Genomic DNA, 13,585 nt, shown 5'->3' on the forward strand with positions numbered 1-13,585 from the left:
ATTACAGCACAGCCCATCTAGTCAAGGCTGAACTATAATTCTACCAAAACCCATCAACCTGTACCAGACCATAGACCTCCATGCACCTGCCATTCATGTATCTACAGAAACTTCTCTTAATTATTAACCTGTAACCATAGGGTCAACTGGCAGCTCTTTCTAAACTCTCATCACCTTTTGAGTGAACACTTTCCCCTTGAACATATCATCTTTCACCCTTAATCCATGCCCTCTAATTCTTGTCTCACCCAATCTCAGTCGAAAAATATTTGCTTGCATTTAACCTTTCTACATTCCTTATAATTTTATATTCCTCTAACAGATCTCCCCTCATTTCAAGACTGATGCCCAACTGATGAAGGCAAGCATGCCATACCAGTTATTTACCACCTTCTGAACTAATTTTGCAACTTTCAGGGAGCTATGCACTTATATCGCACAGTCCCAAGAATCCCATTTTCCTTTTACATTTGACTTCCAAAACTAGAGCACCTCACACTTGTCTGGATTAAATTCCACCTGCCATTTCTCTGCTAATATCTCCATATATACACAAGACATGTTCTCCAATCTAGACAACATCCTGGTAAATCTCCTCTTCAAACCTTCCTCGTCCTTACTGTAATGAGGTGAGCAGAACTATAAACAATATTTCATGTGTGGTATAATCAGAGAAATATATAGCTGCAACATTACCTTTTGACTATTGAGCTCAATCCCTTGACTAATGAAGGCTATCATAGCATAAGCCTTCTTAACTGCCTAATCAACCTGCGTGGCAGCCTTGAGGGATCAATGAATCAGAGGTCCCTCTGCTCTCCATCACTGTTTTAAGAATTCTACCATGAACCATGTTATCCGCCTTCAAGTCTAACCTTCTAAACTGCATCACCACACTTACCTGGATTGAACTCCATCCACCACTTTTCTGCCCAACTCTGCATCCTGTCTATATCCTGTTATAACCCACAAAAACCTTCTGCACTATCCACAACACCTCCAACCTGCGTGCCATCCAAAAACTTACTAACCCACCCCTCTACTTCTTCATCTAGGTAATCTATAAAGTTCACAAAGAGCATGCATCCCAGATCAGGGTGCTGCAGAACTCCTCTCCAGGCAGAATAAGTTCCACTTACTATTATCTTCTGCTTTCTGCAGGCAAGTCAATTCTGAATCAACATAGCCAACATGCCTCATGTTTATCTGAATGAATCTAACTATAGGGACCATGTCAAGCGCCTTACTAAAATCTTCGTACACCACATTTAAATTTAAATGATTACATTTAGACATATCATACAGTAACAAACGAATGACCTACAATCCCTGGTACATTTTGATGGGTGAGAGGAAACAGGAGCTCCACACAGACATGGGAGAGCATACAAACTCATTACAAACAGCACCAGATTCAAACCCCAGTCCTGATGGCTGGCACTGTAGCAACATAGTGGTAACCTTTTAATTTTCATACAGCTTAGTAACAGGCCATTTCAGCCCATAAGTCTGTGCTGCCCAATTGACCCATACCCCCAGTATGTACTCCTGGGTAGAAATGGCCTGCTTCTGTGCTGTGTGACTAAATTAAAAATTAAAAGGTTGGCCACCCCTGCACTACGCTAACAATGCCCCCCTTACTTCATCAGCTTACCTTTATTAATTGCTTTTGTCATTTCCTCAAAAAAGTCAATTAGGTTCATGAAGCACAAGCTGCCCCTCACAAAGACATGCTGACTAGCCCTGAAAAGATCATGCTTCTCTAAATACTTGGAAATCCTGTTCCTAAGAATCCTCCCCAATAGTTTGCCCATCACTGATGTAAGAGTCACTCGTGTATAATTCTCAGGATCCTCCCGATTGCCTTTTTTAAACAAGGGAACTACATATGCCATTCTCCAATCTTCAGGTCCCTCCACTGTGGCCTGGGAGGATGCAAAGATCATTGCTAACTCCCCTTAAATCTCTTCCCACTCTTCCTACAGTAACTTGGGGTATATCGCGTTCAGTCCTGGTAACTTATCAATCTTAATATTTTTAAAAAGGTCCAGTGCTTCCTCTTTCTTAACCTTAACATGCTCCAACACATAAACATGTTCTTTACTGACCTCACATTGACCAAGGTCATAGGAACATAGGAAACATAGGAAGTAGGAACAGGAGTAGGCCAAAAATGGCCCATCGAGCCTGCTCCGCCATTCAATATGATCATGGCTGATCTAATTTATGACCTAACTCCCCATATCCCCTAATTCCTCTATCATGTAAAAATGCATCTAACCAAATTTTAAATATGTTTAATGAGGCAGCCTCAACCACTTCCCTGGTTAGAGAATTCCAAACATTCACTACTCTCTGGGAAAAACTATTTTTCCTCATCTCTGTCCTAAATCTACTCCCCCGAATCTTGAGACTGTGTCCTCTCGTTTTAGTTTCCCCAGCCAGCTCAAAAAACCTTCCTACATCTATCCTATCCGTACCCTTCATAATCCTATATGTTTCTATAAGATCTCCTCTCATTCTTCTGAACTCGAGCGAATACAATCCGAGATGATTTAATCTTTCATCATAAGTCAACCCCTTCATCCCAGGGATCAACCTAGTAAACCTCCTCTGGACCGTCTCCAAAGCCAGTATATCCTTCCTCAAATATGGAGACCAGAACTGGACACAGTACTCCAGGTGTGGTCTCACCAGTACCTTATACAGTTGCAACATTACCTCCCTACTCCTGAATTCAATTCCTCTAGCGATGAAGGCCAACATTCCATTTGCCTTCTTAATAACCTGCTGCACCTGCAACCTAACTTTTTGCGATTCATGCACAAGCACTCCCAAGTCCCTCTGCACTACAGCATGCTGTAGTTTTTCACCCTTTAAATAATATTCAGCTCTTTTATTTTTCTTGCCAAAGTGGATAACCTCACACTTACTAACATTGTACTCCATCTGCCAGACCTTTGCCCATTCATCCAGCTTAACTATATCCCTCTGCAGACTCTCCATATCCTCATTACAATTTGCTCTTCCACTCAATTTGGTGTCATCCGCAAACTTGGCTACACCACATTTTGTCCCCTCCTCCAAGTCATCAATGTAAATGATGAACAGTTGTGGGCCTAACACTGACCCCTGCGGCACCCCACTTACCACTCTCTGCCAACCTGAAAAACTCCCATTTATCCCGACTCTCTGCCTCCTGTCCCTCTCTCTTTGGTGAACACTGAAACAAAGAAGTTTTTATTTCGGTCTTCCCCTACCTCCTCTGTCTTCAGGCATGTTGCCCCCTTCCCTAAGTGGCCCTACTTTCAGTCACATCATCCTTATGTTCTTTGTGTATGCGTAGAACACCTTAGGGTCTTCCTTCTTCTTACTTTCCATGGAGGATGCCTGACCCTGAGTCCCTCCAGCCTCTCTTTGTTCATTTAAGATTCCAGCAACTGCAGTTTTTGTTTTTCTCTTTCTTGAATGGTGTCGCTGACTTTAATTAAAAAGGTTCGTTTAGGTAACATAACTCTGTATTTTTATTTTTGGATGGTTAATGAGGTTTTGTGTTGACACCATTATAAATTATTTCAAATACATTTATTTCTTTTCACTTTATTGGATAATTTTTATTATTTTCAAAGATCCCATTTTTTTCGCTGGCTTTTGGAAAGACTGAAAAGGCCTTCTGATTGCACAAATCCAGCATCAATGACATGTATTAGTAGAGAAGCAGAGCAAACCACAAACTGACCAAAGATTATTAGAATGGTGCGTTCTCAAGCCCACAGTGTTCGCTCATAGAATGGCTATGGGATGGCCTTGAGGTTGATGGCAGTCACTAGGCTGCAAAAGTCTCAAGCATGGCAGTAGGTCTGGAGCTACTGCAACACACAGACCAGGCCCAGCATAATCCCACTCATCTTAGACATTCTTGGTATGATATTATTCACAAGGAGAATTCACATATTTCAAGGATTTCAACTTCTACAAAATTTAATTTATTTCTGAGGTTCTTCTGGTAGAAGCATTACAAAAAAGATAATACTACTGTATCTCTGTAAACATTATCCATTATTCATTTTGTAGATCATGGCTCACGACTAGGAATAAAGATGGATCAACCCAAGGTTATCTCATACCGAGGTAACAATGCCACTCTGCCCTGTAAGTTCTATTACAAGAAGGTTGCTTCACATGCTTCTCATGGAGTTCAAAGTCCTTTCAAGGTCAGGATCAAGTGGACCAAACTCACCTCGGATTACCTGAAGGAAATTGATGTGTTTGTTTCATTGGGAAACAATTGGAAAAGTTTTGGAAATTACCAGGGAAGAGTTTTCCTAAATGAAGCTGATGAAAATGATGCTTCAATAACAATTACAGATTTAACATTGGAAGACTACGGTAACTACAAATGTGAAATAATTGAGGGACTCGATGATGTCACTGGAACCATATTATTGGATCTCCAAGGTATGATTATATAATATTTAACAATAATTCAAAGTATTTCTTCAAAGATGTTGCAGTCAGTGTGCCTAATCACACTTTTGTGAAGTTTCCACATCAGCTAATCATATTGTGATTTGTCATGAAGGGAAGAACTTTGCTCACTGGTTAATTACCATATATACTCATGTAATCATCAAATTTTTTAGTCCAATATTTGAGAAATTTGGGGATTGACTTTTACACAGGTCATATTTTGACCACAGTAAGTACCTGTGATCAGTGTCTCCAGTGGGCATGTGGCCAGGGTGAGGATCTAGAGCACACATGTCAAACTCAGGCCCGCGGGCCAAATTTGGCCCGTGATATAATTATATCTGGCCCGCAAGATCATATCAAATATGTATTAGAGCTGGTCCGCTGGCCGTCGCGCCAGTATAGCGCATGCACAGCTAATACTACAAATCCCAGAATGCTTTGCAAATGTGTTGGTGCTGGCCCGTCAGCCCACTAGTCGCCCCCATCTCCTCTCTTTACTCTCATTAGCATCTGCCACCTGTCGCCGAACTCACATGTAATCAACCCCTTACGAAAAATGGCCAAACGAAAGACAGAAAACAGGACCTTTCAAGACAGGTGGGAGGCAGACTATATGTTCATCATTTTAAAAGACAAACCTGTTTGTCATTGAAGCAAGTTGTTATTTTTTTGACTTGTTGGCTTGTGAAAAAAAATACATTTAAAAGGAGCTTAAAGGCTCTAGAGAAATATTATTTATTGAATATTTTATTTCTCATTTGTTAATGCTTCTTCTGGAAAGAGTTTAACCAAAACTATTATTAAACATTTATTTTAATAAGAAAAAGTTTAACATTACATATGTTGAAAGAAGAGAAAACATGCAGATGTTGTTGAAAATTTTCAATAAATATTTAGTTTGGCCCACGACTTAGTCCAAGTTTTTAATTTTGGCCCTCTGTGAATTTGAGTTTGACACCCCTGATCTAGAGGATCCGCGGTTGGGGCACTAGGAGCTCCGGTGGGTGAGAAGCCAGGACAAGGATCCATGGTCGAGGAGTCAGGAACTCGGATGGAGGGCGTGGTCAGGTGCAAAAAAGGGGGGATTGACGTTTACGGGGGTCACACGAAACCACACGATTTTTGACCATAAAAGTGGGGGGGGGGGGTCAACTATTACATGGGATTGACTATTACATGAGTATATATGGTAATGAAAATGTTATTGCATGACTTCATGATCACTTCAAGGTGACAATGATTCCATATTGATGCAACACACCCTTTAAAATTAACACCATCATGTGTTCAATTAGCTTGGATTCTATTGCATTCTTTCAATACATACATTTCACTTTTGTTCTTTCCCCAGTACGGCCGACTCTGATACTTGCAAATGAAATTGCCATTTTACAGTTGTTAAGTGTTGAAGTGACATTTGTGCACTGTAGACCTGAAGTATATTTTTAAATATCTTCATTTATGTTAATTTATTATACTTGCCCTACATTCAGGATGGAGTCACCCCCAATGTCCATTTTAAGTATCAAATAATTAGTGCTTTCAATCCTTTTTGGGGCTTTGGCAAGGGCTGGGGGTTGTGATTTCCCAAATTTCCAATCAGCAATGAGTTAATATTAACAAATAGATGTTGCAGTGCAGCCTAACCCAGTGAAAACCAGTTTTAGTTATTGACCAACATTATCTACAAATGGCATATTTTACTATGCTGTTAAATATTAGTCATTAATCATTAATAGACAAGCTTTCAATTTTAAAAAGAACACAGCTTTACATGAGACTACGGAATTAAATTAATTAAATTAACAATTATTCGTTTTAAACACATTTCAGAAGAGCAAGGATGTTATTTTTAATCTTGATATTAACTATTTACTTCCTTTACTCTTTAAAATATTTTAATTGAGTTTAACATATAAATCCTACATACAGAGTCTTCAAATAAAACAAATAACAGGTAATATCATGTACATATCACAAATTGAATATAAATGTAAATCAAAAACCATCCCTAATTGTTTATTTAACAATATTTCTTTAACAATAATTCTAGATAGAAAATAAGTAAAACTACATTAGACAATTCCTTGATCTAAACAAAGGATAAGTTCTATCTAATTTAATGATATGAACTAAGACACCTTAATTCAACCCATATTTAATAAATTAATCTAAAAATGAATTAAAAGAAAGAAGTAAACCAAAAAAACTAAAACTAACTCTAATCTGTCCCCTCCCTCTAATCAAGGTTACCTTGTAAAAAAGATGTAAAAATATGGATCAAATAGCAGCCTTCAGACACTAGACAGAGAATGTCAAAAGCATCCAAACTTCTTAAATCTTCCGATCATGTCAGTATTCTATGAATGGGTCCCACATCATTTCAAATTTAAACTTTCTATCTTTAATGTTGTATCTAATTTTCTCCAAGCTTAAATAGGACATTACATTATGTAACCACTGTGTATGAGCAGGTGAAGAGTCATCTTTCCATTTCATTAAAATTGCTCATCTGGCTATCAACATGATAAATGGGATGGGTCAAGTGACGGAGGTTAGTGTTGGCGAGCACTTTGGGTCGAGTGATCATAATGCCATCAGCTTCAATGTCATTATGGAAAGAGAGAAATCAGGGCCAAGGATTGAGGTTTTTGATTGGGGAAAAGCTAGATTTGAGGAGATGCGAAAGGACTTGCAGGGTGTGCATTGGGACAATTTGTTTTATGGGCAGGATGTAGTAGAGAGATGGAAGTCTTTTAAAGATCAGCTTTTGAGAGTGCAAAAGCTTTATGTTCCTGTTAGGTTAAAAGGAGGGGCAAAAGGTTTGAGAGAGCCGTGGTTTTCAAGGAATATTGGAAACTTGGTTCGAAGAAAAAGGGAGGCGTACATTAGATATAAGAAGCATGGAGTTAAGGAGATGTTTGAAAGATACATTGAATGTAAGAGGAATCTTAAGAGAGGAATTAGGAAAGCTAAAAGAAGGTACGAGAAAACTATGGCAAGCAGGGTGAAAACTAATCCAAAAGAGTTCTACAAATATGTTAATGGTAAGAGGAAAGCTAGAGACAAAATTGGTCCCTTAGAAAATCAGAGCGGAAAACTGTGTGTGGAGCCTAGAGAAATGGGGGAGATATTGAACAGTTTCTTTTCTTCGGTATTCACTAAGGAGAAGGATATTGGGAGATGTGAGATAAAAAAAAGCAAATTGGGTAAATATGGGGAATATAGAGATTACAAAAGGTGTAGTTTTAAGGCTTTTGAAGAATATAAAGGTGGATAAGTCTCCGGGACCAGACGGGATCTTCCCCAGGACATTGAGAGAAGTGAAGGAGGAAATAGCAGAGGCTCTGGCGGTAATTTTCCAAATGTCATTAGATATGGGGATAGTGCCGGAGGATTGGCGCATTGCGCATGTGGTTCCGTTATTTAAAAAGGGTTCAAGGAAGATGCCTGGCAACTATCGGCCTGTAAGTTTGACGTCTGTGGTAGGTAAATTAATGGAGAAAATTCTTAGAGATAGTACTTATAAACATCTGGATAGATAGGGTCTGATCAGGAGCACTCAACATGGATTTGTGGGAGGAAGGTCATGTTTGACCAATCTGATTGAATTTTTTGAAGAGGTGACTAGGAATGTGGATGAGGGTAGCGCAGTGGATGTTGTCTATATGGACTTCAGTAAGGCCTTCGATAAGGTACCACATGGAAAGTTAGTTAGGAAGGTGCAGTCTTTAGGTATAAATTTTAAGATAGTCAAATGGATTGAACATTGGCTGAAAGGGAGAGGCCAAAGAGTGGTAGTGGATAATTGTCTGTCAGGTTGGAGGCCGGTGACCAGTGGTGTGCCTCAAGGATCTGTATTGGGCCCATTGTTGTTCATTATATACATTAATGATCTAGATGATGGGGTGGTGAATTGGATTAGTAAATATGCAGACGATACTAAGATAGGTGGAATAGTGGATAATGAAGAAGGTTTTCAAGGATTGCAGAGGGATTTGGGCTGCTTAGAAAAGTGGGCTGAAAAATGGCAGATGGAATTTAATGCTGATAAGTGTGAGGTGCTTCATTTTGGTAAGAAGAATCAGAATAGGACATACGTGGTAAATGGGAGAGCATTGAGGAATACAGAAGCGCAGAAAGATTTAGGAGTAACGGTACATTGTTCCCTGAAGGTAGAAACTCACGTGAATAGGGTGGTGAAGAAGGCTTTTAGTATGCTGGCCTTTATCAATCATTGCATGGAATATAGGAGTTGAGAGGTGATGTTGAGATTGTATAAGACGTTGGTGCAGCCTAATTTGGAGTTCTGTGTGCAGTTCTGGTCGCCTAATTATAGGAAGGATATAAACAGAGTGGCGAGAGTGCAGAGAAGGTTTACCAGAATGTTGCCTGGGTTTAAGCATCTGGAGTATGGGGAGAGATTGGACAGATTGGGTCTTTATTCTTTGGAGCGTAGAAGGTTGAGAGGGGATTTGATAGAAGTATTTAAGATTATGAAAGGGATAGACAGAGTGGATGTGGATAGACTATTTCTGTTAAGAGGAGGAAAGATTAAAACAAGAGGACATGAGTTAAGAATTTAGGGGCAGAGGTTTAGAGGTAACATGAGGGGAAACTTCTTTACTCAGAGTGTGGTAGCCGTGTGGACTGATCTTCCGGGAGAAATAGTGGCGGCGGAGTCAATTGTATTATTTAAGAAAAGGTTGGACAGGATGAGAAGAAGATGGAGGGTTATGGGCATTTTGCAGGGAGGTGGGAATAGAAAGGGGTGTTTGGTTCGGTGCGGACTAGAAGGGCCTAATGGCCTGTTTCCGTGCTATAATTGTTATGTTATGTTATATGTTATGTTAAAAGCTAAAACTTTCTCCTGGGTTGCAAGGCAATTAAAGGGTATGGTTCTATTTTGATCTTAAAAATCTTGATAAAGTTTGGAAAATATTTTCCCCAAATCTTTCTAAATTGGGGCACTCCCAAAATATGGGAGTTTTTTGAAGCTTCAGAAATTTTATACTTCTCATGTAATGGATCAACATCTGCATAAAAATCAGATCGGACATATGTGTTCCATGTACCACCTTAAATTATAATAAACAATACCTTACACAAAATGAAGAATCATTAATCGAGCTGAGAGTAGAGTACCAATCTTCATCTGAAAATTTTGTAATCATATCATTCTTTATCCCAACCATTTACTTTCAATGTATTTTCATGAAGTTATACAATTAAAGTGTTGATTAATGCAGAAATGGTGGCTTCAGCCAATTTTTTTGCCCATTTGTACTAATTCTATTACCACTTTTTAGGTACATATCCTTCCATGTTTTCCCTTTTTAAATTCCTGTCTAAATGTTTCATGCTAGATCCAGAAATATATTCATGCTTGGAGAAAACAGGAGCACATTAAAGATCAATTAATTCCCCTCCAAATAGCATGACACCCTGATCTGGAAATAAATAACTCTTCCTTCTCTCCTGTTGGGTCTAAAATATCCTGGAACTCCTTTCCTTTATAACACGGAAGAACTCCAGCAGTTCAACAAAGGTTGCTCAATACCACTTTCTCAAGGACTGTTGGGGATGAGTATTGGCCTTACCAGTGAACCCCACATCCTGAAAATGAAATGTAAAAACTTTGTGTGAGGTCCTCTGGAAAATTAGCACCGAAAAAAGGAGAGCAACATTAGCAGCCCTCCAGAAAGCACGGAGGCGGAGGAATAGTGTTACAGTGGGACAGAGAGCCTGAGAAAAGAAAAATTATTAAGTTAGAAATTTCAGGCAGGAAATCAATAACAAAACAGTAGGGACTTAGTGGCTAGGGAAGGGAGTGGCCAACAGTCTCAGAATCAGGCTGGGAAATGTCCAGCAATACATGAGATATCTAGGGCAAGTGGAAACTGAAAAGCTTGGGAATTCCTAAGACAACAGAAACATAAATCAGGGACACTAGACTGATCTTTACTTCCCTTGTTAGATCATGTCCAGCTACTGAATATCTTTCCTGCAAATTTTAAATAAAACATTTAGAATTGCAACTTGTGCTGTAGTGCGACTGGCTCAGATTTGCATTACAGAAGAATTTTGAAGTTTACCTGTGTCCTCGCTCTTCTATTTATCATATTTAAATTAAATCAAACTTGACTTACATATTCTGACACAGTCCTACATGTCTCCACTAGAAACTGTCAAGGGTTAAACAGAGTAAATGCATTAAAGTAGGCCTTATGTTTCATGTACATAGATTGACTAAAAACAGAAAAAAATAGGCATTATATGGCTCATGGAACTATACATAGTATAGCCAGATAAGCATTGAGCTGTTTTGTTCATTCCCTGGAAATGAGTTCAGAATAATATTGGCCCAGAAGCAGCAATTACTCGAGTCTCAGACAGGAATGATATATGATACAGAGTAGTTAATTAGATGAGGCAAAATAGTATACCATAATGCAGTGAGGGAAATCACAGAATTCAATCAGTTGTAAATAATTTAAACTTGCTTTCCTCCTTGAAAGCTGACAGACTTGATTTATGCAAAGGGCTTGCAGGCATCAAAAGGCTGATAACTCTGGTGTGGAAGGAAAGCCATTTGGATTTCTCTCATTGGTTATAACAAAGTTTCAGATCATATTTTGACAACATTCTGAAAATTAAAATTGAATGATAGAGTCAGTTACAGAGTTGAGAAATGCAGAACAGAAACCGTCTTTTGCAAGAAAAATGTGCAAATTATGTGAATGCCACTGTTATATTACAGCACTATGGAAAAGAAAAGTGCCACAACGTGTTAACAGATATCATTAGCTAATAAGTATTTTTAAATGAGGAGACATTTGAATGGATGTTTCTACGCCTGCCTGACAGATTGTGCCCTTTTGACTTCTGTTCCTTACAATCACAATATACATTCAGCTAATGAACGCTTAGTAGAGATCTGTTGGTTACTGATTTTTTTAATCTGTTTGCTTCCAGGTGTTGTATTCCCATACTTCCCGCGATTAGGTCGCTATAATCTAAATTTTATTGAGGCTCAGAAGGCATGTGAAGATCAAGATGCAATCATTGCTTCATTTCATCAACTTTATGAAGCCTGGAGAGGCGGACTGGATTGGTGCAATGCAGGCTGGCTGAAGGATGGGTCTGTACAGTATCCCATCAACAAACCCAGGGAGCCATGTGGAGGGAAAAATACAGTGCCTGGTATCCGAAGCTATGGATACAGAGACAAGTTGAAGAACAAATACGATGTGTTCTGCTTTACATCCAACTTCACTGGTAAGAAATTCACTCCCTTCTCTTTGTCATTGGAATTTCAATTATATTTAGTACTGAAATGTAAGGATTGAGCAGGTTCATTTTGATTTTATCTACAGCAATAAAAAGGGCAATTAGTCAAACTAGAATCACTTCACAATCATCATAATGGCTGCTTAAAACTTTACTTCTGTAAGGATTGGAAATTGGAACTAGATGTGAGAATGGATTAGTTCATGGCCTACTTCTGTTCCTTTATCTTGTGATCCTGTGATTGCTTTTGAATCCCCTAAAGAGAAAATACTGATTTTGTGGCACTGAAGCTGCTTTCAGGTGGCCAGAATACCCCAATGTCTTTGCTTGGCTTCGCAGACGAAGATTTATGGAGGGGTAAATGTCCACGTCAGCTGCAGGCTCGTTGGTGGCTGACAAGTCCGATGCGGGACAGGCAGACGCGGTTGCAGTGGTTGCAGGGGAAAATTGGTTGGTTGGGGTTGGGTGTTGGGTTTTTCCTCCTTTGTCTTTTGTCAGTGAGGTGGACTCTGCGGTCTTCTTCAAAGGAGGTTGCTGCCCGCCGAACTGTGAGGCGCCAAGATGCACGGTTTGAGGCGATATCAGCCCACTGGCGGTGGTCAATGTTGCAGGCACCAAGAGATTTCTTTAGGCAGTACTTGTACCTCTTCTTCGGTGCACCTCTGACACAATGGCCAGTGGAGAGCTCGCCATATAACATGATCTTGGGAAGGCGATGGTCCTCCATTCTGGAGACGTGACCTACCCAGCGCAGTTTGATCTTCAACAGTGTGGATTCGATGCTGTCGGCCTCTGCCATCTCGAGTACTTCGATGTTAGGGATGAAGTCGCTCCAATGAATGTTGAGGATGGAGCGGAGACGACGCTGGTGGAAGCGTTCTAGGAGCCATAGGTGATGCCGGTAGAGGACCCATGATTCGGAGCCAAACAGGAGTGTGGGTATGACAACGGCTCTGTATATGCTTATCTTTGTGCGGTTTTTCAGTTGGTTGTTTTTCCAGACTCTTTTGTGTAGTCTTCCAAAGGCGCTATTTGCCTTGATGAGTCTGTTGTCTATCTCGTTGTTGATCCTTGCATCCGATGAAATGGTGCAGCCGAGATAGGTAAACTGGTTGACCGTTTTGAGTTTTGTGTGCCCGATGGAGATGTGGGGGGGGCTGGTAGTCATGGTGGGGAGCTGGCTGATGGAGGACCTCAGTTTTCTTCAGGCTGACTTCCAGGCCAAACATTTTGGCTACAACCTCGGTAATTACACAAATCACCCATCATATTTTTACTTTCATTAATGAAAAGCTGAGAAATAGATCTAACTGTGTTACCCTTCTCAAACAGCAGCACTGGCTTGATGAGCTGAACAGACCCCTGCACTAAAATGAGTCCATTATTGACTTCTGAAGCAAAACAGAAGGATCAAAAGAGAAAGACGTATTAACCTCGTGGCATAGAGACAAATATCTCTAAGATGGTCCCACGAACCCTGTACTTAACAACTGTTGTGCTCTAAGTCAAGTGTCACTGCAGAATCAGGAAGATGGTCTCCAGCACCTTCAGTACACTTTGCCTGGAATAATGTCCTGCCTATTGATAAGTGAAATTTCTGTTCTTTTCTTTTATTAGATTTTTATATATGAATACATAAAAAATTATGAGACAATGATACAACTGTAAGAAAGTAATCAAACTCACTTTAATAGAATTTTTTTTATATTATCCAACACTATTAATTCAAAGATAAAGCAGAAAAAAGAAAAAAAAAATAAAATACTTTTATAATCCAAACCCCAAACCATTCCAAAATTGTATGATTAATATACAGTAAAAA

At 39.5% G+C, this 13,585-nt stretch overlaps 1 protein-coding gene across 2 annotated transcripts in view; it reads left to right on the forward strand.

The window, feature by feature from the left end:
- LOC138762687 (hyaluronan and proteoglycan link protein 1-like) overlaps positions 1 to 13,585 on the forward strand; it is a 141,120-nt gene that overhangs the window by 101,602 nt on the left and 25,933 nt on the right. For both annotated transcript variants that reach the window (XM_069936285.1, XM_069936290.1), the window contains exons 3-4: positions 4,075 to 4,458; positions 11,449 to 11,751. In XM_069936285.1, coding sequence (XP_069792386.1) covers positions 4,075 to 4,458; positions 11,449 to 11,751 — 687 coding nt within the window. The remainder of the gene's footprint in view (positions 1 to 4,074; positions 4,459 to 11,448; positions 11,752 to 13,585) is intronic.

Source organism: Narcine bancroftii, chromosome 1, assembly GCF_036971445.1.
Source record: "Narcine bancroftii isolate sNarBan1 chromosome 1, sNarBan1.hap1, whole genome shotgun sequence".
NCBI lineage: Eukaryota > Metazoa > Chordata > Chondrichthyes > Torpediniformes > Narcinidae > Narcine > Narcine bancroftii.